Consider the following 26792-nt stretch of genomic DNA (forward strand, 5'->3'; position numbering starts at 1 on the left):
AGATGGACAAGGATTTGGCTGGCTAAAAAAGAAGAGTCATCAGGCATTTTGTATGGATGATTCCTCTCTCCACTATGGTCCTTACCAGGTGAAACCAGAAAATAAGTGTAAGTTTTATACACACACACACACACACACACACACACACATATACATATACATATGCAAAGTTGCTCATTACTTATTTTAAAGAATTGGGGTTAAACATCATGTATTCAATCTAAATAAAGTCTTTCTGTTTGAAATCTGAAAACAAAAGACCTTGCCTTCCATATTTAAGGCTTTGAACAAGTATTATGAAATAATTCCCGAAACTAGTAAACATAATCTTATTTCTATCTTTTGTACTCTCTAAGGCAATATGATTTTTTTTTTTTTTTACCAATAATGAACATTTATTTTAGTTAATAAAAAAAACACGAATTGTTTTCTTTTTTAATGAGATCCTTTGCAACTTCACACGCTGAATGCAGTTTGTTCTAATGATTATAAAAATGACACCTAAATAGACAAAAGTAAATCTTTTGATTATATTTCAATCTTTTCTGGAGTAATCTAGAGGCTGTGGTCACATCTTCTTAAAATTACTTTGATTAATTTGGCTCCCCTGTCCTCCAATCTCTTAAATGCTTTTAAGAGAGAGTGGTTGTATCACTTTTCTATCTTGCATTTCCTAATATTTGTTCTTGTAAATCAATCTGTTTAGAGGGGTGTCCAACTTCAAAAGCCTGATAGTGCTCCATAAGCTCTCTATATTGTTCCTATTGGAGAGAGCTATCTTGGCTTTCTGTGTGTGATGATTTTAAGGACATTAACCTCTGAACTCTGTGCACAGACTGCCTTACTGCCAGAAGCCCAATGTTACTCTCAGATCAGAGCCAGATTTCTTAACTACTCTAGTCAAGAAAATTACAAATTCAGAATAATATAACTGAAACACATTACAATTTAGACTAATATAAAGGAAAGCCTTCACATGATTCAATTTGAATCCTCCTGCCCAGAGCCTAAGAAATGCTGCCTGGAGAAAGTGGAGTCCCCAGGACAAAATAATATATTAAAGATGACTCAGATATTTAAATTAACAGTAGTAGTCCAGTAGAAACTCACCTTTGCAATCTGATCAAATTTGCCAAACAGCTCATTCAGCATGTGCACCAGTTCCCCTGGCGAGCAGTCGCTGGCTAGGCGAGTGAATCCCACAATATCAGCATACAAGATGCTGCAACAGAAATGAACAGAGCCTGGGTTACACTTTCCTTCCTCAGAACTGAGATTTATTTATCAACAGCAAAATCTGAAAGCAGGTACTCAGTACTTGGCAGAATCATGCCCAAAATCAAAACAACCACCACTACCTGTAGAGCAGTAAATACATGATCTGCTCATTTGACTCAGCATAGAAGGTATATATTCTGCATCTATATTTGTTATATGTATTCAGAAAATATAAACCTTTTCCTACTCACAAATGGGCAAAATAATAATGGAAATTGGTTAGTAAACATATTTGTTATTAGAAATTGTTTAATAACATTTTATCAACATTATCAGACATTTCAGTCTGCATTTACCTATGAAGGGAACAAAGTCTTTGTCCACTTGTTACTCAGACTGTTAAATTCCAGCTTGCCTGATAAGACATTCAAGCCATATGCTATGTTTCCAGTCACCAAGCAGAAGAGACTAATTCAGAGAATTAGGCTAAGGAGCAAGTATTTGTGCTCACAAGTGGAAATTAACTTTCTCAAAAGTCCTGGAATACTTGCTTTAAAAATGTCATTTCTGGGAACGTCATTCAAATGACATTTTCCAATCAAAAAACTAGACAAAACAATTTGAAAAGATGAAAGAATATTTGACATAAATGGTGGGCTTATCACCCAGTACAGTGTGTTGCTATTTGCTGTCTCCAAAACTGGCAGTCAAAGATGAAGACCTCATTTTTTCTAATTTCTAGAAATTTATAATTAAATAATTAGCATTTCATCATAATAACTTATTTTGGTTACTGAACGTTAAGTCATTGAAAAATCTTATTAAAACAATTCTCTTCCTAATTACTTTCTTATTACTCTCTTTTCAAACTTTCTCTTCACGTGGCTAGGAAATTGTGGTAAAGTACAATACCTTACATTGGTGTGCCTTTTGACATATAAGTTGTGAAAGTTGTTGGTATTTTCCAGCTGCCCTGCCTTGGGACCTTGCAGCCGCTGAATTATCTCTGCTTTCATCTCCATGGCAATGTGAGCAGGCAGCAAAGACAGCAGGAGGCGCTCCTAAAATTTAAAGTGACAAGTTTGGAATTTCTGTAAGGAGAACCAAATTAGCGTGCGAACAACGCTGTGTGAGGCATACGCTTTTGTGAACACGCTAGAACAGTTCTGTGAGGCAAGAAGGAAATAAAAGATACACTGTTTTCCTAGCGTTCCCCTCTCAGATTTGACACGTTCTAACTGTGAAGAAGATTTCCTGAACTGAAAGATTAATGTAGTATTTATAGGCAGTTTAGCAGGTACATGACAAAAAGGTCAATGTATTTTCACTCCTAATATAGTCTACTTGTTCTTGGTGGAGATATTTTGCTAACTATAAGGAATGCTGGCGAAACCAATGTTTTGTTTTGTTTTTCCCATCATGACAGCTTACTCTTGCAGGTTCAAACAGAAAGTTTTTGTATTTTTTGTGACTTGCACTTGTCAGTAATTATCATTAATTAGTTAACAAAGGAGCGAGTGCTTTCAGCTCCAATTTCACATTACTGTGCTCCTGTTATATCATTTAGTATCATGTTAACACAAACTAGCAACTGTCTTCCTTTGACCTTGTTATGATGCTGGACACATGGCAATGGGGACCCTCAAGGTCCAGGTTGCCACTTATGCCTTTGAAACCAGAGAGGCAGGCAAAGGGTTGTTGGCCTTCAAAGAGAGGAGCAGCAAAATGTTTTAAGAAAGATAAAGTTTTTACAGGAAACAGAATAAAAGCTATGAGCAAGAGAATCGTAAGAGGAAAATGTAACCAGAATGCCCTCATTTTGTTGATGGCCACATGAAACACGGGACATTTCCCCTTCTTTTTCTCTCCAGGCCAGATCATTATCCCGTTCTGCAAAAACTTCCTGCTGAAATTGTTCACCAAATCACAACTCACACCCAGAGGAATGTTTTCCTTCCACCTTTTCCATCATATGAGAGAAGGATTACAACCAGAGGTGGCTCTAGAGAACTGCAATTGGTGGAGCACACTGCAAAATATCCCGCCAGGCCCAGCTACAGCTAAATGCTTCAGCCACCCTCATGATCACCATTTTACCATGAAGCAGTATCAAACCACATATTACACTTCATGCATGCATACATGCCTGCAAGTGACCCAAGTTCAAACCAATTCTCTGACAAAAGAAACCTCCTCTCTCTTCCTGTCCCCAGGGAAAAATGTCGGAGTGGGAGACGGACCCGGAGTAACGATGAGTCTCAATGTGAGTATGATCGTTCTCCCTTTATTAGAGCTTACACAGAGTATATATAGACAGGCGATAGAGCATGTGCTAGCAATAGCTGTATGATTGGTTTACAGTCTCTGTTCATGCGCCTAAAGCGAATACATGATTGGTGCAAAGTTGCTGTTCACATGCAGGGGCTTGTCGGCCCCCTCCTTGACTTGTTTACCACTACTTGTCTTCCCCTTCTGTAATGGTCTAGGAATGCTCAAGGACAGTTCACATAGCCGTGGGATCCTCCCTCCATCGTGAAGACAGGATTGCTCACTTCTAAGAGATCATGCCCCTTTTCACTTAACCATTCTTCCACAGAAAAATGCTTATCTGTGAGGATGAGGTTATTTTGGAGGTAGATCCCTGATAGTCTTTTCAGGTGAAGCTGATTTTCTCCCAAATGAAATGAGTAAATAATCACAGAATCACAGACACACAGAATGGTTGAATTTTGCAGGGACCTCTGGAGATCATCTAGTCCAACCCCCCTGATCAAGCAGGGTCACATGCAGCACGTTGCACAGGACCCTGTCCAGATGGCTTTTGAATATCTCCAAGGATGGAGACTTTGCAGCCTCCCTGGGCAACCTGTTCTAGTGCTCAGTCACTCTCACAGTAAAGTAGTTTTTCCTTATGTTCAGGTGGAACTTCCTGTGTTTCAGTCTGTGCCCGTTGCCTCTCGTCCTGTCACTGGGCACTACCTGAAAAGGGTCTGGCCCCATCCTCTCTACACCCTCCCTTCAGATATTTATACACATTGATAAGATCCCCCTGAGCCCTCTCCTCTCCAGGCTGAACAGGCCCAGCTCCCTTTCCTTGTATGAGAGATGCTCCAGCTGCTTCCTCCTCTTTAGCAGTCCTTTGCTGGACTCTCTCCTGTAGCTCCATGTCTCTCTTGTATTGGGGAGCCCAGAACTGGACGCAGCACTGTGGATGTGACCTCGCCAGGGCTGAGTAAAGGGGGAGGATCACCTCCCTCGACCTGCTGGCAATGCTCTTCCTAATGCAACCCAGGATGCTCTTGGCCTTCTTGGCCACAAGGGTACATTGCTGACTCATGGTCAGCTGAAGCATATACTAGATTTCCTCTCTCTGCAGCATTTCATGTGAAATGCTGGACTCCTGCACAAAGGGCTGCTTTGCTCCCTGTTCCCTTTTCCATGGGAGGCACAATCCAGTGCAGATGTTCTGAGAATGCCCATCAATGAGAGGAAAGTTGGGCCCTGGTTTGTCCTTTTGTGGGACTAGGCCCTGATTCCTACCTACCAAAAAGTCTCATGTGTTGAGAGATTTCAAATGTGTCTAATTCTTACTAATTTCAGGGTTTATTTCTTTTGCTTCAGAATCACTGTTTTCACACTGATGCCAGCACACTTGTACCTGTGAATATGGATTACATATGTTGTAAAAACAAAAAACGAAGCTGCAGCTGGCTGATTTCGGCAAATAATGGAAAATACTGACTGTTTCACACACTGGAACCATAATTCCTGGGATCGGAAGAACTTAAAATTCATGTCTTTAGTCTAGGCTACTGTTACAGTCCTCTTGGTGTTTTTTATTTTTCTGTTGTAAAACCCTTTCTGCATGATATTAACAAAGGTTACAAAATATGTGCTTGTTTGTTACCCCAACAATACTTTCCCCTTTCATTTGCATTATATAATTTTGAAGAAAATGGCAAAAAATATCTTTTCTGAATGTTTTCAGCCACTTACAGTAAGAAATACTATAAAATATACTCTTTGATTTTTATTAATACACTACTGTTATCAACAAGGCTAAGGGAGCCGCTTCTTTTTTCAATCCTGATTTGGTAAAGCCACTAAACTGCCAAGGCACACCTTAAAATGATCTTCCTCCCAATGACAGCCTTATAGGTGTATTCAGTAGCACTTGCACCACCATATTCAGGACAGCTTAGCAATGCGGAAGCTCTAAATCCTGCCAAGATTCAACAGATGTGCTAAATGGACATCGCCATTCTTGGATGAATCAGGGCCTTCCTATAGAGAATTGCCCTATATATTTAGTTTGGGTCAGGTAACTAGGTAACTTGTTTGTTTGCACTTTACAGTCTCAGTATTCAAAATTTTGATTCTTAAGGTGTGACTGGAAGGCAAGAAAGAAAAAACACCTATTTTTCTCCAGATGTTGCACTCTATGTCAAGGGGAACCATCTCAGTGAGAGCCACTGAGACGGGCAGTGGAAGGAACCTTTTGGCAGACAGGACAGGAAAAGCAGGGAGAGAGCACAAACAAGCAGGATATTGCTCTAGTGCGGCATAAGTGCCTTCTTAAGAGTCAATTGTCAATCAAGTGTCAAAGTGACAGGAAGATTTCCTAGAGGACTCCCTGAGGTTGTTTCAACAGTGGAAGTCACTGGAAGTTGTTGAACAAGAAGGGCTTTCTAGAGGAAGGCTAGAGAAACATCTGCCCTGCAAGGATTCAATGAGAGGGGTTTTTTCAGGTCTTGCATTTCCTTTGTTTAATCAGCAATTCTGAGTTTTCCTTGGTTGAAGAGTTAACTTATTCTAATTAATATTTTTGTGCTGTAAATAAAATCCAGTTTTTTAAGACTGGCAGCTTTTGATGTCTTCTGGAAACTATTCCACCCAGGGACCTATATCAATCATGCTCCACCAAACCAATTGTGGTCTAAAGTTTGAATAAACTTTCTCAGTGATCCAGCAAGGTTAAGCCTTTATAGCTACACCTACTCCTGCCAGGCTTGCAGTTCACGCACCGAGCAAATTCTAGAAATGATCTGGGGACAAAAGGTTCTTTCATACTCAGGTGATGCATGTGAAGCTTTCCTTGCTAAAGCCCACCCTTAGTCCACAAAAACTGCTATTAAAGGAATGACACCGCACATACACAATGCAATTCTTGTTTAACACTTTACAGATAGAGAACTGCATCTTATCTGGCTGGTATGATTGATATCTGCTGTTCTCCTGTATCCTTTTCCTTGTGTAATCTCCAAAGAAGCCTGGGACTGTGATCTGACACTGTATGCCAAAATATTGACAGCTGTTTCAGTGCACCAACTCCATCCTTCTTTGGCCACCCTCCAGCTCTTCCATCAGGGAAAAAGTCTTTGCATTCAGGACAGAAATAGCCATCCAGACTAGTCACTTCACATCTTCCAGCACATCATCTTCAAAGCTTGTTCTTCTCTCAACAGTAAGGTGACATTAATAATAACTTCCTCTGCTGGCTTCAGCTAACTTCCTAATTTGTAGATTCATGTTTGCAATCTTCAGATGCTTGTTTTCAGCATCTAACACCAGCACGTTGACAGGATGACTCCCCAGATGTACTATTTCAATTCAAGTAGCACAGAAATCCAACAGGGTATGCAACACAGTATTTTCATGCTTCTGCTTCCAATGCAGAAGAAGGGAGTAAACAGGAAGGAAGAAAATATGGCCCAGGAGGAACTGGAACTCCAGTGATAAATCATGCTTCTCCAGTGTGATGGAGGAAGGTTACCTATGCTAGACAGAAAGGAGAAACAGCTGCGCCAGCTGGCCAGATTTAAAATACTTTTACATTCCTAAATCTGATGGTTTTTCAACATGGTCAACGGGAAAGGAAGGGGCTATGCCAAAAGCTGGAACCCAAACTATGCTGCATGAAGAAACAGTAAATGCATTTGTTATTTCCAAACATTAGCCAAAACCACTTTTTATGAAGAAGCAAGGAAAATATCCACTGTTAAATTTACTGTAACAATTGGCCCTACCCTCCAAATCCATGTTATTTCATAAACAAATATATCTGGCTACTGTAAAGTAAGAAACAAAACAGAAATCCTTCACCTTATGAATTTCAGTAAAATTAATCTTTCAGAATTCTTTTCACCTTCTAGAAATGTACATAAAACAGCATTTGCACACTTGCATCCTAAGGCTTTATTTTATGCATAAATTGAGATCAAAACCCACTTTGTTTAATATGTTTCAGTCTGAAACATTATTACCATGTTATATAACAAAGCAAATTTCTTTACAGGTATAACTTTGGTCGCATAAAGGCCACTGTAAAAGCTGAAGGATCTCCATGCTGTTGCATCCTACACAACACTAAAGCACTTCTGCGAATAGCACTCTAGACATTGGGACAGTGCATGCTCCGCAACAAATTAATGTGCCTAGTGCCTGTATGTATTTTATGGTTGGTAAATAGCTTTCACACAAATCTTAGTTAGAAAACTAACTAGCATATTCTTCTGCCTAGGGATTGCCCTGCATAGAGGTATCAAACACATGACAGATGTGGCAATGCAGCAGTGGGCTCAGAAAGGCAACACTGCACCAGTGATAATTACCACAAAATTGGGAATTATAGCACCCCCTCTGATAAAGCCTGCAAACCTGCTCAACAGTGCATCTTTCATGGAGGTGCATTCGTGTTAACGCAGGCAGTGGCTCAGAAGGAGCTGCCTCTGAGCTCACTCTTCAGCTGATGCCAAAATGGCCCCAATGCCAAACCTACCGAACAAAATCCTTTTCAGCGGGCAACTGAATATGGGGTCCTTTTCAGACTAAGAAACTGAGTTATTCATGAAGTAAGAATAAACTAAGTGATGTGAGTCTCAGTGTAGCATTACTCAGACTATGAGTTTAAAGCTGAGAAAGCCTTTGGTGCACACTGGTAGGACTTTCTTGATTTTAACAGTGATGACAGTGAACAGAATCACTTTTTAATACCATTTGGGAGGGTGAAAGGATATTGAATCCCTTCTGAAAACTTTCAATCTACTTTCATCAGATTCAGCTCATCCTCTGCCTGTTACAGGTGCACCCTTTCTCACGGCTCTCTGCAGTCCACAGTTTAACCATCTAGTCATTCCATCTCCTTGCTTATGTAAGGTCCCAAAAGGGTTGCAGTCACTACCCATTTCCATTGCGTTGTATTTTTCATCTTGTCACCGAGACTCGAATCACTTCCTTTACTGTTACTAGTATGAAAAAAAGATAGCATGCTCTTTCTGGAAATCACTGTAAATCACCACTAGGACTAACAGAGGCAGAGGCTTGTCACATAGCTTCAATATATATATCATAATCGGGAAAAGTCACTCTTCCTCAAAATGGATGACTGCTCTATTTTCCTACACATATTCATAACACACACTTGATATTTTTACCAACATTTCAACAAGCATCAAGCTGATTGATTCTTTTTTTTTAAAATATGTCCCTGACAGTCATAAATTTTGCAGATCCTACATCCATCTGCATTTCAAGGCATCCTAAACATCTGCAGCTCTACTTAGATGTCAGCAGAGTTTTCTAAGATTCATCTACTGCATATGTATTTGCATTCCAAATGTATTAGAAATTGATTAAACTATGGCACTGCCGCTTCCTTTATTCTTAGCTGCATCTTCATTCATCCTGTTCATACTTTCCAACTAATTCATCTTCAGTCAGTCATATCTTCAAAATGCTAATGTATGCAATGCTATGCAACAATGTACTTATGTCTTTGACAGGCTGGATAATAATTTTGACTGAATGAAAAAAAATTTAGGAAGAAACTCTGGTACAGTGATTTGTGTGAATAAGTCACAGCATATCTATTAATAGCATTACACAGCCCTTTAACAATAGTCTATTGACATCATTGAGAATCCTTCCACAGAGTTTGGACAAAATCATTAACAACAATAGTAATATTCAATTGCTTTTTATATGTAAAATTAATGGGATTTCAGCTAATAACAACAAGTTATTGAGATGCTACTGATTCTAAATTGGGTTATGGCATATCATTTGTTCCTCAAACTCACTGAAGATGCATGCATTAATTTATAACAACTCTAGAAAACACATATAAGGGAAGAAAAATTCATCCTACAGTTTGCACAGAATGAGGAAAATGGAGAGAAAGTCTCTTATAGGGACCCATCAGATAAGCAATCAACTCTCATTAGAAAAGCATATATTAATAGAGCAACAAAAAATTAGTCTTCCACACAAAGAATTTGTATAGAAAGCAAAAGTTTGTGATTTTGTTGAAATTAGCCTGTTAGAGTGATAAAACAACCAGATATCCTTGGACATATTTGCAGAGTATTTGTATGTGACAAAAATAGTCCCAGGCACATAAACACTTCTATTTTCTATTTTTATAACTACTATAACAAGCTGTACATATTTTGCTCCCTGTGGTACCAGAAAACAAATGCTCATTCTTAATGTATGTTGATCATGCAAGAATATATTTTAAAATAAACTAGAAGAATATCTAAAAATGAAGGAAGAGTATCAGTGCAAATTTTGTTTGTAAATATGCTGATAAAATGGACTCATTAATTTAAAATTCCATTCTTGCCAAACAGATTTGGTCCAGCAATCTCTAAATTGCAAAATCACAGATCAGGAGTTACTCATTTGGATTAAACCTACTTATTGCAACTGTGTTTTCCAATGTTGTCAGTGTGGATCACATTACAGTTGCAAATAATTCTTATGAACATGAGGGCTTTTCTATTGAATTAATCAAAAAAAGCAAAGTAGCCCCAGTTGTTGAAGCCCACCCACCCTGGGCTGCCCGAGAGCACTTTTCAATGCTGTAAGGGGCACTCTTCAAGGTATCCGGGTCAGACTGACTCATGCACAAAACCAGAAGTGACCTGTGAAGCTAAGGTAACTTAACATAGCCAAGTTATGCTCTCAGTTTCCTTCAGTTGTCTTGTATTTGGAAGACCACAGAGGACAATAAAGCTAGGAGTTGGGATGGAAGGAAGATAACAGCATCTACTCTGACTAAAGCATTTCTAAAGAATCACATCTGCCATCAGATGAAGAAAATCCTCCAAAAATAACATTTTTTCCAAATATGGAAAACAGAGAAGAGTATAAAATCATTAAAAGGCATGCAAAAAAGTTCTAGAGGAGCAACTTGCTCAGAATAGTAAAAATAAAAGATTTTTCAAATGCAATTCCTGTTCTTGTGCTCTTTATTCCTAGCAATCTCTTTTACTCTGCTCTTCAGTAATTTTGCTTACAGTCTCTTTAGCATCTTTAAAATAAATATTATACCTGTGCTCTAAGCTTCTCATTTGGTGGTTTAAGTAGTCTCCATGTCTTCTGCCTGCCTTTTCAATTTTCAAGTTGTTCTCTAAATGCTGCTTTCAATTAGCTTCCTGAATTTTATGTAGTTCCCTTTTTTAAAGTTAACATTACTATTGTGATTCTCTCTTTTTTTTTTTTTCTTTTATCCTTGCAGGGATGCTCACATGCAATGCTTAGGACTGACTCAAGACTTACTTTTTCTCATGAAACTTCTCAGACTAGCTGTTTTGAGAAAGAACGTAGTTTAAAAATTTAACCTTGATAATCTCTTATGTTCACACTCCTATTCATGCCCCATCATGTCCCACAATAGATCATTCTCTATCACTACACTTACCCAGCCCATACAGATGTAAATGACGCCTCCTATCATTACTGCGTTTGCCATAGGCAAAGGCAGTCTCAGCTCCCTGAGCAGTTCCTCCTCCTCAATGAAAGGCTGAGAGTACAGAGACTTGACTTCACCTCTCCTCTTTTAGCACTTTCAGAGGAGTGCATCCTACTTTGCAAGGACTATCCAGAGGCTGGAAACAGGTAGGTTGTTTTGCATTTCTCATTTTTTTTATTGAATGGCCATATTAAAAAAATGGGAGGGTAGATAAGAAACTTGAATAAAGGAGAAGTTTGAATAGGACTAGCATATCGGATACTCACAACCACTAATCTGACTAATCTCACAAAAAAATACAACCATAGAAGTAGCCCTGATACACCTGCAAAGGGTGAACCCATCCTGAAATGGAGTGGTTTTCACAGGGAAGAAGATTCTCACTGAAAGACTGCAGAGAAAAAATTGTATTCTAAGAGAAGAAAGAAATACACGAGCAAAGTCCCACAAGACAAAAAGGCATGGAAGAAGATACTAATTTACTGGAAGAGAGAGACATGAAAGAAGGAAATAGAATGATATTTTGGTGAATAAAATGCATTTTGAGTGCCTTTTAACAAGAACATCTGCTAAAAACTAAGGATGCTTCAAATGAAAATGACAGAGGAGAAGGAATACTTGGTGATGAAGTTATCTGTAGGATAGTCTTGAGTCTTCAAAGTGATGTATCTGGGAAAGGTCAGCTGCAGTTCTTGGCTGTAGCAGATAGGTATTTCATTAGAAAGAAGAAAATCCAAAGCAATGGAAGGAATTTTATTTGGTGCCCTAAAGAAATCTCTGGAAGTCAGGGAAACAAAGGGTAAGAAATATCAGTGAGGGAGAAAGACAACAGTGAATTTATTACAATACAGAGTAGCCACAAATACCTGTTAGCTGGTAGTAGATGATTCCTAAATATTAGAAAGGATAAGAGGATGAGAGACCCTTCAAACAGAAGCAGTTGTAACAGAAGCCCTAACTAGGGTTAAGCGAGAGGCATATGAAGTCATGAAAGGGCTGAGAAAACATACTTTCTTGTGGTCCCAGGGTACAAATTTCAGGGATCTTGCAGAGTTCCCATTAATGGACAGCAGCTTTGCAGCCAATTTTTCTTGGATTAGGTTAATATCCTACACAGATGACCAAATTGCATTAAAAAAAATTGAAACATGAATGCATTTTCAAGTTATAGTAATTTACAGAGCCAGAAGCCACTTTAATTTTCTTCCTTTTGGAGCAAAAAAGACTTAAAACGCTGTGTATTCAATTAGATTTTGGTTGCAGTAAATGGGTAAAAAGAATTTGTCCTTGAATGCACATCTTCTGTATTTCAATTTAGCGCACAGTGGTTTATTTAGCTGGCCTCTGAATGTACGAAAAATACTGTGTCGAGTGGAATAGGGACAGATCAAGTAATCAGGGAAGTCAATTCCAGACCAGCACTGGTAGAGAATAGAATGGATTTAATCAGTATTTCTAGCTGACCTCCAGCAATTTGATTTTTTAAATAAACCCTTAAAAATGCAGAGGTGACAGGGCAATAGTACATCATATTTCAGGGTCCTCTGAAATGTTAAATTGAACTTAAGATGAAGCATAATGCTGCCAAAGTGTTTCAACATTACAGCAAATCATCTGGGCTTACTAGAGAAAGTATAAAACTGCAAAATATCAGAGGTCTAGAAAACCTGGCCTAAAAGGCACAGTGCAAGCAACAGGACTTGTTTGCCTGTCAGGGAGATACCCGAGGGCAGAGAGGACAATAATCTTCAGGTGCGCAGAAGGCTGAAATAAATCATAAAGGAATAAACCTTATTCACATTCCCTGTGAATGGCATTCACAGGCTTACATTGCATTTTAGGATATTTAAGTTGGACAGTAGGATAAATACCCCCTAAAGGTAAGAACTTGTGGGAACAGATTGTCTAGGAAAGGTGTAGAATCTCTGAGATTTTGAAGAACCGCTTAGATGGATATCCAGTGGGAATTATCCAAGGGTACTTGATCCTGCTGCACGGCTGGAAGAAGGATCAGATAACCTCCTGATGTTTATTTGAGACTTCTTTTTCTATTTCTTATGAAAACATTCTGAAGTTGTAATAAAACCTTCTATGAACTTATTCTTTGAAACCAAACCTACCAGGAACTACTCTAAAAATTTGCCTCTGCTTGTGAAAAAAAAAGCTGATTGTTTAAGTCATCCCCAAATCCCTCTTTTTAAATGGAACAGTAAAATCAAATTAAGTTCACAAAACAGTTTGCCATAAATACATAAGAGGCAAATGTAAAAGTGGTAAGTGTTTAAATCTGTGTGCTTTCTCTCTCTTTTCGTCTTACTTTCTGTTTCTGAATCTTTGTCATCAGATAACGTTAAAACAACTGGAGGAAGACAGAAAGAAAATGCATTAGTGGATTTCCTCTCCCTGTAGTTCCTTATTTTGCTGAAATCTGACACTTTCATTCCAACTCCTACAGGGAGAGGAAGTTCAGGGAGGGTGTTTACTTTCACTCCTGCAGCATTTTAAAAGGTTAAGCAGATTTTTTTCAATACAGAAAATTTATTTTCATCTTTGATCATATACAAAACTTTGTTTCAACCAGAGCTGCCTCAGAAGTTAAAGCAGCTACAAGTTTTGAGTTTGTTTCCTTTACTGCCCCATTTGTTATCAATAAGATTTTTAAAAATTATTTAAAGATTTTTTCTAAATATATGGTCTGATGATAAAGACAACTGTTCGTACAATAATTTATATTTATACAAACACACGATTGTTTAATGAACACATTCAACATTTTGGTTTAATAATTAGCACGGTAGCACAGACTGAACGGGTTACAATCCAACTAACCAGCAGGCTTCAAAATGCAATTTACTGAGAAACATATTTTTATTTTGAGCATTTTGAGTAGCATGTCTGAGACATCACAGTTTTCTTGAAAGCTATTTGATAATCTGGAAGAATAAATAAATTCAGTGCTACTAATAGGAAACTACTTGTCTCAGTGTCAACACTCTTGGAGAGCTGTTGTCCTTACAAATATCTGTGCTGCCGGTACATATATGTCCAAGCACTTGAGCTTGGACATGCACCTTTTAGCTCTAGGAGTAACAGCAGCAGCATGCCCATAGTGTCCCCCTTCCCCCTCCCCCGCTCCCAGCCTACCTGCATAGAAATTGAATTCATTTCAACCTTAAAGATTCTTTATTCAAAAGAAAAAACAAAAGATAACACAACATAAACATACTTCAATATCATGTGGTCTGAGAAACAGCAAAGCCCACAGGCTGTGAATATGTACCAGGGCAATACAGCTCACAGGATCTCTACTTAAATAGTTTTTCTTTCTCCTTTGAATAAGTGTCCACACACACATTGTAGGATGCTAAGCAATACCCCAAATATAAAGGGATTGCCTGAAAAGAAGCCTGATCATCTAAGGAAGAAGATTGTCATAATCCGAACACTGTCTTTGAGTAAAAACTGCTAAATCCAAAGACCTTTCCAATGGGAAGGGAAGGATTTATCTTTGTAAGGGAAAACCCAAGAGATTTTTCTAAGAAATCAGATTGTACACAAAAAGACAAAGCCATTTCAATAGCCAGTATGCAGAGTTGCCTCTGCTGAGGATGAATGCCATCTGGGAAAATACACAAAAAGATTAGCAAAACTTTGGTTGTGTTCAGTGTCTGACCTTGTCCTGAAATATAGGACAAGAAGCTACTGCTCAAATGATTTTCCCATTACACTAATCAAAATCAAATTCAGATCCCACCACAAATATCAGATCTCTGTCCTGTGGAAAAAAGCCAAATGAATCTGCTAAGAAAACACCCTGCAGGTAGATGACAGAAACCTGAAATACAATCTATGGGCACATACAAACCCAAAATAGCTGTAAATGAAGTCTTCCTAAGTAGATAGAGAATTGATACTCTTAATTCTAGAAGATATTTTAGAATCAAATGCAGAGGGACTTACTCAAGAAATACCGAACTGTTAACACATCAGGCCAAAAAAAGTACATCACATTGATATCTGTGGAAACTTATGGACTCTGTTTTCCTATCCATAAGGATCTTCTTCTCTGAGATCATTTAAAACCCAAGAACCAGATGCTGCAATACCTAGTCAGGGTTTCCAGCACCAGCAAGTCAGAAATGACACTATTGTAAGCAGCAGCATACTTACCTAAGCAACTGACAAACAGTGGCAAAAAGGGAGACTGAGAATGGAGGAGAGATTTATAATTCTCTATGCACCTGCAAAGTCACTGGCCAGAATTTGGTGAATGTATTGCCAGCTGGTTTATCACAGGTAGTCTGCTCTCAAGATCTCAGAATCTGCTTGGTAACTGAAGGACTAAAACAGGAACAACCTACTGGCCCTGCATTACTGGATATATATGGTGTGACTGCCTAACTACTCTTGCTAAAGGTCCTTGTCTCCTTTAAAGCATATAAGGCTTCCTCTAACTTAAAGCCAAATAATTTCTGGGTCTTACAAGGCAGATCTGCTACTACCGACTGCAACTGACTAGACAAACCTGTAGATTGCAGTCAAGTGCACTACACCAACATCACCAATGTGACGGAGGTAGCAGAGGTATCCACTGCATCTCGTTCCTCTTGAAGTGACATTTATGACATTAGCATATCTTTCTCAGGAAGGAGATGGTAAAGTTATCCAATTTTGACGACCCAAACCAAAGATGAGTGGATTAGAAGGGTTAATATGTGAAGATCCTAAATAGGAGTGAACGGAATACAGCCTCTTCCCTAATGCATTCTCTCTTTTACACTCTATTTTGTGGACTTGCAAGATTGTTGAACTCTCTCTGATGCATGCACCATGAATCTCAGTCATAAATTCAGGGATGGATGAGAGAAATCTACTCTGAAAATGTTACCTGATAGCACTGATCCATTTTTTCAACTGATGGTTCACAGAAAACAGTTTTTTTCAGCAATATGCTCTTGCAGCAAAGAAAGTCAACTGCATCCTGGGCTATATTTATAAGACTGTAGTCAGCAGGTCCAGGGAAGTGATTCTTCCTCTCTGTTTGACACTTGTGAGACTGCATCTGGAGTACTGTGTCCAGGTTTGGGCTCCCCAGTAAAAGACAGATATGGTATATTGGAGTGAGTCCAGCAAAGGGCCACCAAGATATTTAGGGGGCTGGAAAACATGAGGTACAAGGAGAGGTTGAGAGAGCTGAGCCTGTTCAGCTTTTAGAAGAAAAGGCTAAGAGGACACCATATTGCTGTCTACAACTACCTGATTGGAGGATACAGAGAAGATGGAGCCAGACTCTTACTGGCAGAGTGGCAGGATGAGAGGCAATGGACACAAGTTGGAACATGGGAAATTCCAATTAGATATAATGAATTCTTTTTTTTTTTAGCATGAGGGTAATCGAATACTGGAACAAGCTGCACAGAGTGGGTGGTTTGAACACCACCATCCTTAGAGCAACCTGACCTGATTAGACCTGCTTTGAGCTGGAGGTTGGACTAGATGACTTCTGGATGCCCCTTCCAACCTAAATTATTCTATAGCTCTGTGATTCTAAAAGTGATCAAAGAGTGTGACAATGCACAAGAGGTGCTGTGTCAGGTACTTAGAAAACCTGCTGGGCTTGCTCTTCTATGTACAGCAGAGCCAATGATAATGAAAACACCAGCAGACTAGCTGTGCTCCACATTCAGACAAAATACCTAAGTCCACTGATAAAAGGGTCAGATCAGAAATAATGGATGAAAGGCATTATGCACAACCAGCCCAGAAGCCAGTCTGGGGCAATTGTGAGTCACATGGCTACACGGAAAAGGCCTACAGTCTCTTTTGAGGGTAACATTTAGTCAACATCTAGGGGCCAGAGAAGAACTGTCTCATGGTAAGGAGAAACTAAAAAAAAAAAAAGAAAGGCTTTCCTTGACTAAGCAAGCCTTGGGGAAAAGCCCGCTTCATAGTTAAACATGGGCCTGCTTCTCTGACTTGTGCCTACCAGTCACAGAAGCAGCAGCTTGGGACCAGATAGGTCTTGTAGCTGTTAAGCATTCACACCCAGTTTGCACAAAGTGGTTGTGAAATGAGACTAAGTAGGAAAAGGTTGCTCCAAAAACTTACCCAGATCTTTGTAAGAAATTATCCAGGCTTTGGAACAAGAAAAGCCAGGAGATGAAAGAGAGTCCTGTATCCAACAAGACAATGTTATCCTGTAGATTCATGGGAGCCACTGTTTGTCAAGCACTGAGCTATTCCCATGCCTCCTGCTGTCGCTGGCCTTCCTTGGATGACCTGTAACCTCCCAAAACGAGTGATAGTGATGGAGAAACACCTTCCCTGTGAATTTCACAGGAGACTGAACCCTTGCTTGAGATACACAAAATGTTTTTGAAGATGTCTGTTTCTTCTGTCCTGAAGAGGGGTCTGGATTAAAGACCAAGAAACAGTCAAAACACAGTGCATTTGAAATGAGCTGATGAAGCTTCAGACAAGAACTGTCAGATTCTCTCTTACCCTCAGTGAGCAGCAATAGTAGGTTGCTCTGCAAGGCAAATCAAGTTGGAAGCCAAGAGTCACAAGCAGGGCCCATGATCTCACCAACAAAAAGCTATGAAGTCATACCAGCAAGTGAGGGTGAGGATCGTGTCTAGAGATGGTAACCAGAGTAAGCCACCAGAGTAAGCCAGTGATAGCCAAGTCCATAGTGATGAGCAGGTCTGAGATAAGCTGGAAAGTCAAGTCCATGGGTCAGGGTCTGGATCACCATGATAAAAGGCCATTCACAGGCATGGCTACAATGCGGCTGCAATGTATCTCAGGTGAGGGCCAAGGGTGAGTGCCTCAGCTTAAAAGCAGCTCCTAAGGGAAGGAGTGGGGAGCCCCTGCTGAGGCTTATGTCTTTGTTCACAGCAGTTCTTACAGATTAGCCAAACTTACACGCAGCCAGGTAAATGCCTAGAATGTGGCAGAGTGGGCTTCTAGCCTTGACATCTACCCCTTGGAATGGACTTTTGGCTTAAAGCACTTGGAAATAGTGTATTTTCCAGCGTTATTTTTTTCCCTAGATAAAAGGGTTGTGTTTTCTACAGCCTGAAGCTCTTCTGATTCAGGGAAAGTGTAAATAAGGGTGAAGAAAAGAGAGGAAAGAATCAGGATATTACAAAAAGAGAAAGGTTATTGCCTGACAACATGAAAAGGATTAGAAGTAATATCTAAGCAGGCCACTGGCAAGGATATGAACTTCAAAAAAATGTTCCAACTTAGCCAGATTGCTCAGAACACCTTAAGGCAGTGAGCATACCTCTCCCCTTAGCACATTTGTGTGATACAGCAAGGAGGAAGTCATGCTGGGTTAAAAATTCTCCAGCTTAAGTTCTTCAGAACATGTGCACTGCCAGCATAAATGCTCGCATGGACAATCACTTCAAGCAAAAAAAAAGGTATTTAGAAATTAGAAATGACATAAAGAATAACAGGATGATTAACAATGCTACAAAAATACAGAGCTATTTGTGTGCAGCTGTACAGAAGCTATTTAAAATACCCAGAGGATATTTACCCAGAATCAAAGCACCTATTTACAACATGGAGGCCTATATATTAGAAAGCAATCATTCTGGAAAGAATATTGAGTTCACTGTACTTAACCGAATAAGAAGTATCTCTCAGCATGATGTTGCTGATAACAAGGCTAATGTGGCCTATTGACTTGTAAAAAGACTTTTTATGGACCTTTGCCTCTTATAGGATATTTACTGAGAGCACTGCTGACGATAGTGTGTTCAGAAATGCTTGCTACAAAAATGATATAGGAAAACATGAATGAGTTCAGAAAAACTGCAAGAATGATCAAACAGCTGGAAAATCCTGAGTAGAGAGAACAAATTTAAGATGTTCAAGCTATTTAACAATATTATAAGGATGTTTATGACATGACTGAGCAGATCTGCAAGTTAAAAAACAAAAAAAAGGAGGCTTCTGGGTCATCAAAATCTGTTCATAGTTCTTGCAGGTACAATATCCTGTAATCCCTACCTGTAGAGAAGATTTTTTAATGTAGAGGGCTCTTAGCTGAAAAGGACATAATAAGGACAAAGGGATCCTAGCTGGATTGAAATAATTTCAATTTAGAAATAAAATGACAATTTAAAAATGAGGCAATTAATTATGGGAATAGTTACAATTAAGAAAACTGGACTGGCTATCAAAAGAAATTCTCTTTCTGAAAAGAAATGCATTTTAGCTATTAGTTTTTGTGATGCAGCTGGCAAAATTGCAGATAGCATGACAAAAATTAACATTTGCCCGTCAGCTGTATATTGCCTCAGATTTATCAGTATATCATGAAAACGTGGCAGTTAGTATCTGCTTAAGCTATACATTTTACTCTTAAAACAAAACAAAGCAGCATTACTCATCACTTTATCTGAGGATGTTGGATGTAATAAATTACCACAGCTGTGATCAACACATTTAGAGAAACAGCTGAAATCTCAGCTACTTCACTGCAAAATGGTAAATGACTTTTTCTCTCTATGATGTCCTGAGGTAGGCAAAAAAACATTATCTGCAGGAACTGCAGTGTTTCTATTGCCCTGTGTAGCATATTTCTACAGGTTATTTGCTAAGCCATTCATTTCAAAATAGTGAAGAACACAAGTGTCTTCATGTAGATAGCTAGACTTCCAGTGATGGTATTTCTTCCTCTAATAATGAGATATATATCACAAGTCATAGGAATCAGGAATTCTCTTTGCGAGTATATATTAAGTTTATTAAGATTATTAAGCTTATTGGCTAGTTTATTGTCTCAAACCTTTTTCAAAAAACAAACAGAGCTGTGCCTAACAGTATGACAACAGGAATTCAGCCAACAAGTAGTGTGAGACGGAATCAAGACATAAAGGCAGTTGCTGCCAGGAAAATTGAAAACTGCCCAAAGACTTCATTGAAATGTTTGTAGCACTAAAAAAAGAGGGTCCTAGAATTATAATTCAGTGGATATGTGAAAAAAAAAAAGCATACCCAGGAAATATATTTTTATGGTACATTGCAAGTAACAGAAAATAAATCCATCTACTTAATGCTTTCAACATCCTTCTGAATTACAATGACACCATCTTCTCTGCCACAATGACAGATTTATTTGGTAATATTGCAAAGAAATACTTTTTATTCTCAAATATTGAACATTTTCCAATTTTGTAGCACCTCCTCCTAAAAGAAAATATTAAAATCCAGTTTCCTAACTGAATAATAGAAGCCAGTGGGTTATCCTGAGATCCCTCCAAACATAACTGAAGTGAATGAATATCATAGTTAGTACTAAAGCAGAGTAAATGTCAGAGATACATTTACAGCACATGTAATGACGCTATCAAGATAATTAGACTATTTAAATAAGTGGAAAAATCTCTGGGATAATGCAGTAACTGGTGCACAATCACTACCAAAGATAAAATTTATACTGCTGTTGCCAGGAGAGTCCTACTTATTGTCCATGATTTCTTTATATGCACTTATATACACCAAAAGCCTTATTTTCCAGAGATACTCGGAAATTAAACACGCCCCAGAAATTAGAACGAACATTGTTCCACTGTAGCTGCACTGCAGACCACCTCTTTTATGACAAACCAATCCCCAAGAATATATTTAGGGAGCACAAGACCATGCTGTAAAGAGCTGAAAAACATTGTCTAGCTCTGCTGCACCGAGCTTTGTAAATATACCCCTAAGAAGGAAAAGGATGGTGAATTGGGCCAAGTTCAGGACATCATTCTGCACTTAACGGCACTTGTCCAGTCCAGAGCTGTTGTTTCTTCTGAAAACCCTGTTTCTCGGAATGTTCTTGTGAAGAATCATAAGGCACGGAAGTCATGGTAGAAGAGGCAGTAGGATCCTACATCCCAGCATCAGTAGAAAAAGTTAAATATACGAGTGAGAGTAGTCAAATAATATGATCAAGATACTGAAATCCCTCTATTTTACCAGCTGAAGAAGTGATATCAGAGGCCAAAAGTAACTGACTTCAAACCACTGACACCAACAAAAAGAAGTAAAAGAACAATTGTCATTATTTTAAAATGATTGACGTGCATCATTGTTACGTACTTCTCCATATTTCTGAGAAACTTAATAAAGATACACACAATGCTGTGATTTCTGACTGAAGTAAAGAACACTCCTCCATATCAGAGTACTGTTAGAAAGGCATATGATTGAAGATACTATACTTTAAACTATTTCCTTTTCTGCTAAAACAGGCTTCCTATTTTACTGCACAATGCTGATGCTAAATTTGACCCGATACTTTATCTCTTTCACCCATTGCATTAGACCATAATCACCATTAATGCCCATTGAACACATTATGGGGGTTATGAATAGAAACAACAGTACTAAACAGCTACTGTAGGATGAAAAGCATAACTTACACTGAAAAAGCAGAAAGATATCATAAATATTATATGATCTATTTTCAAAATGCCACCAGTAAATGACTGATGTATCATTTAAAATTACTACGTAATTATCATTCATATTAAATTTATCAGTGAAATGTACTTTCTAAAACATGTCATAGCTCAAAACATAAACTAAGACAACTGGACCAATCTAACCTTAGTGTTCAAAGCAGGTTCATAAACTCACATTTTGGATGCCGAACAACTGACCTACTTTTTGTCAATAGTCTATTTTAAATGTTTCTGTATCTGCAAGACCTTTATGCAATACTGTTAATTTGAAATCACTATCTCTATCTATCAATCTGCTAGTTAAAAATGTGGTTTATGTGAAATGACTTAGCACGAAAATAATAAAGAAGAGATTCTGAAATGCAGAATCAACAGAAGTGCTTTTAAGCCTCCAGGTAGAAAACAGGAACCTATTTATATTTTTCTTGAAATCAAAATTTCATATTTTTATTAAAATACTGAACATTTGGAGAAAATCAATTTCAGACTCTTAAACATTGTGCCTACTATAACATCATCAGGCTTATATAATCTATTTCAATTCTGAGAAATAATTCACTGAAGTGACTGCAGGGTGAGGGTGAAAAGGAGGAGAGAAAATTAATTTCTACATTATTCAGGGCAGTCTAAAGCTACTGAAGTGGCAATGGGTGTATTTGTATACTCCCCACTCAGTTTTCAAAACATTTAACTTTTGATAACAAACATACACTCCTCTTGCAAAATTACTATTATTCTCCTCAGTCAGGGAGAGCAAAAATGGCTACATTATTTCTTATGTTACATTTCTGTAAGCAAAGAGTCAGCATCAGAAACTTGAGAAAGTATCTGTAGTAGCTGGTAGGATTTTTGGTGATATAAACACCATGCATTTGAGATTATACAATGTGATTCAAGGGGATACTTTTCTTTCCATTCCTATTTGAAATCACCATATTCCTGTATTTTACAACATCCTGCTGTGGGAAAAACATTAAAGAAAACTACAGACTCAGAGAAAGATTCAGGTTGGGAGGGACCTCTGGAGAACTATAGTCCCAACATCTTATTCCAAACAGGGCTAACTCGAAAACTAGATGAGGTTGCTCAGGGCTTTTGTAGTCCAGAAATATGATTTTTACCATCATGCTACAGGCTTTGTATTCAACATAGGATCTCTTGACGACTCTGAGCTTGCTTTGGTCTGGTTTTAGCTGTGGTAGCACTTGCCCTGTGGCCAAATGGGGGTACCTCAAGCACTGGCATGCAGGCGAGTAAGTGCCTACAAGATGAGACTAGGGGAAGCCTCTTGCACCCCTCCTGGGAGATCAACAGGTTTGGATGCCTCTCTGAAGCCTACCTCAGCTAAGTGTGATGTTTTTGCCTGAGGTGTACAATGAGTACAGTGGCAGTGGCCACCTTTCTGGGGGGACACTACTGAGGTGCAGTGCTTAACTACATTGAGTGTTAAGCACCACTAAGCGGGCAGTTACCGAGGCCTGGGATGAGCTCCTCACACAGGCTTTCAACACAGGATGAAGAAAAATGGTGTATGTACAGTCTGCTTCACCTGCAGACCTGAGTATTTACGCTTTCTAACAAACCTAGCTAGACATCACTGGCGGCCTCAGAGAAAGCACCTGTCCCACAGCTGAGGAGAAAAGATTGCTCCATGTTGTTTCCAGGAGCTCTGCCCAAATAGTGATACCCATAAAAATGAAATGAAACAGAGCAGCACCAGCAGGAGAGGTCCACTGCAGAATAGCCCATGGCCCGGTGATTAAGACACTACCAATGATAAATACAAGATGGGAACTCAAGTCATTTTTTACAAGAAAAGACAGTGAATCTAAACACAGATGTGGTCTTATCCATACAGCTTAGAGTAGTAAGAGGACTGCAACAGAATGCAGCAGTAACAAAATTCAGAGGAAAAAGAACAACAAAAAACCTGTTGGAATCTCTTGAAGATTGTTGCTTTTGTTGATAAGATGATATTAGATGTATTTGCACACTTAAAACTAGAACTACATAGAAGTTCTTTTCTTCTGATTTGCCATACAAAACTTTATGTATCAAAGCTATGAAACATCGTAGTGAAATATTTGAAATGGCAGCAAATCAAGTCATGCTCAGGCAGAAAACAGGACAACTGTTTGTCTTGCCTTTCTCGCAGGATGACCATCAAGGTCACGCATTGAAACATAGTATTTCTTTCTTTTCCTCAGACACATATTACCTGGAACATGCATGCCAATCAGCTGAGCTTTTCTAGCTTTCTTCTATGTGGTCTGCAATGGAGAACCAGGCACTTAAGTCCTTCTCAGAACAGTCTTGAATTTTTGGTACTGATGTGTAGACAACATAAAGGATTGGCCACACATCTATGTAAAAGTGCTGCAGGTATGTACAAACAGGCTTGGAGTACAAAAAAATATTCTAAAAGACCAGAGCCAGTTTTCACTTCTCCTCCTTACTAACCCTACATTAAAAACAAACAAACAAACAAAAAATCAAACCCAAAACAGGAAGCCTTTAGGAAAACTCTTCCATGTTCATGAAAATATTAGTATAAAATGCATTAATTGAACTTTTATGAATCCACATTTTATATATTGGTTCCAAATAATACATTTCAAACATTTTTGTTCTTCACTAAGAGCCTCAAGTGTCAGAAATTTATGAGATTTCTTTGCTTGAGATTCATTTTAAGCAGTTTTAAAGTATTTCAGTCCTTGCAATGTATAGTATCGCTTCACCGCGTTTCAGTGAAAAAATTAAAATCCCACTCAATGATTTGAAACCTCATTCAATTCAATCTGCTACCTGAGTGTTTCTAAAACGATCATTATACTGCCTCTTTTTTAAAGAGAGCATCCTAGAGAACCCACTGAACATCAACACCTGCCAAACAGCTACCTGGTACATTGTAAGAATTTCTCAGAGCATATTTCCTATGTCTCATAATGCAAAGCACCAGAAGAGAGAGAGAAGAACAATTATGTTAAACACTTGTCAGTGTTAAGATTGCTAACTTAGTCAGTCATTAGTCCTGCAAACTGTCAGCCAGGCTGTCTCAGTGGGACAAATAATGTTATGAGGCTATTTTAAATGTGTGTCTTGAAATGAAATCGCTGATCTTAGGAGATCAAAATAGTTTCACATTTCTCTTTTATATATATTGGACCTCAACCCGTGGGTGATGTCCTGGCTGGTCCTCAGACCTGCTTCATCGCCATGAACTTGCCTGATGATCTGGACTCTCGGCTGATCCTGGCCACCACCGCCAGGTTTGAGGGACTCACCTTGCTTGGGTACCATGGGATGAAGTCCTGGCTGGCCAGGTCCCTCCCGGCTGGCCACGTTACCACCTCAGCTCCCTGTCCCTTAGGGAGCAGCCAGCCCCTGCTGCGCCCCCACAGAAGTATGCAGCCATGTGGGTATAATACTTCAAACTGGTATCTGGGAACATATATTCACCCTCCACCATTTCACCAGATATTAATGCACAACAGTCTCATTCGTAAACATTGAATTCAGTGTTTCTCTTAAGTCCTTTGGCATAGCTGTTGGGTGACAATTCAATATATTTATCTATTGGTACAGCTGAAGTGGTGCTCTCTGAAAGGTTGTTCAAAGATAAAAAAAAAAAAAAAGAAAAGCAACAGCTGACTACATCTGTATGGCGCTATTCTCAAAGACAGTAAGAGGAAATTCATGAAGTAAAATATATAATACAAAGTGTATATCTTTCAAAAACAATTAGAAAAGACATGATGTTCATGAGGTTAAATTTGATCTGGAGGCCTAAGTATTCAGAAGCACATCCCTATGCTCGGCACTGGTGTAAAAGTAACTTGTGATACTTCTCACTGAAGTAAATCAAATTTTGCTTGTGAAAGAGATGGAAAATCAATGGTCATGCTACAACCTTTAACAGGCTAATAAAAGCTTTGATCAAAATCAACTTAGAATTTTTTAATATGCACCTGCTCCTACCATTTCAATGTATCCCAATCCTATGCAACAATATGACTGACTTTTGCTACCTGAATGCTAACAATGTGGACCATCTCCTGTATTTCTTGGTAAAAAAGCTGTATTAAAAGACAGACTAAAGCACATTCACTTCTCTGTGTCTGCAAACTTTTTAATCCAGAAGTACATTAACTCGAGTAGAAAAAATATTCCTTCTGAAATTAACCCCCATTCATATTCTTAAATTTAAATATCCAGCATTTGTAAGTGTCTTAATAAGGACCTGCACCTCCTTCTCTTTTTGGTTGGAAAAACTGTCAAACAGGACAAAGGGCATATTAAGGGGTTGAGAGGGTAAAGGCTAAAGACATCTATTTAAGAAGATCAGAGGATCTAGTGGTTCAGGGGAGGTAAAATAAATAAATAAATAAATAAATAAATAATTCATAGAATTCTGCCCCCTTCACCTAGCTGAGTTTAATCAGTTGTTGGTCCATCCGCTGTTAGCACCAAAAATGCACAAATCAAGACCTGCAGTACATTACTTAGAGGTGTGCAGATGGATCTTAGCTAGTTGTATGATATATTTATTTCAATCAAAACACAAATATGACCATGCATACATAGATATTTAACAAATTAAGTGCAATTCCCATCATCATTCTGTAATAATCACAAAATATATTAATGAAAGATTGTTGTTGTGCTATCCATCTTGCTGGGCTCCAGCATATTATAAATCTAACCCTTCCAAATAACAGAGAGCAAGCATCAGCCATAGGATTGCAAATATTTTTGCTTCTCTCCATTGTCAGGTTCTTGACCATTTTTGTAAGACCTTCAGAAGCATCAGGAGATCAAATTTGCTTACCGATGACTTTCCACAGAAGTTAATGGTGTTCAGCAGATGATACACATCTGCAGAAAACACCAGCTAGCACTATGTCTGTCCTAACTACTGACTTGTACAAGCATCTTCTTTACCCTTTTGATTTTACCTGTTGACAGTGTGTCCAGTAATACACCTTCCTAATTCCAGCAGACATACCAATGCATTTCCAACACTTGTAACAAAAAGCAACCAAGAACAAAAACAACACCTGGACCCTCACAACAGTGCTCAGGAAGCTAAGAGCTCAGGTGCTCCTGAATAAGAGATACCCTGATGCCTGCTATGTATTATGCTCTTCGGTTATGGCCTGCCCACATCATTCTGGCAGCTGAGGCCTGGGCACAGCGACCAGCATTAACCATCTTCTCCTGAGTCACCAGGAGCTGTGGAGACATCACATCAGCCCCACATCACAGGACACTCCCTGTCCTGGAGTGGCACTACTCCCACATGCCTGGCAGTAGTTGCCTTGCACCTGTAAGCTGTCTCACTGCAACTAATTTGG

At 38.7% G+C, this 26792-nt stretch overlaps 1 protein-coding gene across 1 annotated transcript in view; it reads right to left on the bottom strand.

Moving 5' to 3' along the window:
• The window catches only part of ADCY2 (adenylate cyclase 2), a 197547-nt gene that overhangs the window by 75254 nt on the left and 95501 nt on the right, over window positions 1-26792 (bottom strand). The window contains exons 5-6 of the mRNA XM_067291033.1: window positions 2131-2279; window positions 1111-1222 (exon numbers count right to left, since the gene is read on the bottom strand). Of these exons, the coding sequence (XP_067147134.1) occupies window positions 1111-1222; window positions 2131-2279 (261 nt within the window). The remainder of the gene's footprint in view (window positions 1-1110; window positions 1223-2130; window positions 2280-26792) is intronic.

The sequence above is a fragment of the Apteryx mantelli genome, chromosome 2 (assembly GCF_036417845.1).
Source record: "Apteryx mantelli isolate bAptMan1 chromosome 2, bAptMan1.hap1, whole genome shotgun sequence".
Lineage (NCBI taxonomy): Eukaryota > Metazoa > Chordata > Aves > Apterygiformes > Apterygidae > Apteryx > Apteryx mantelli.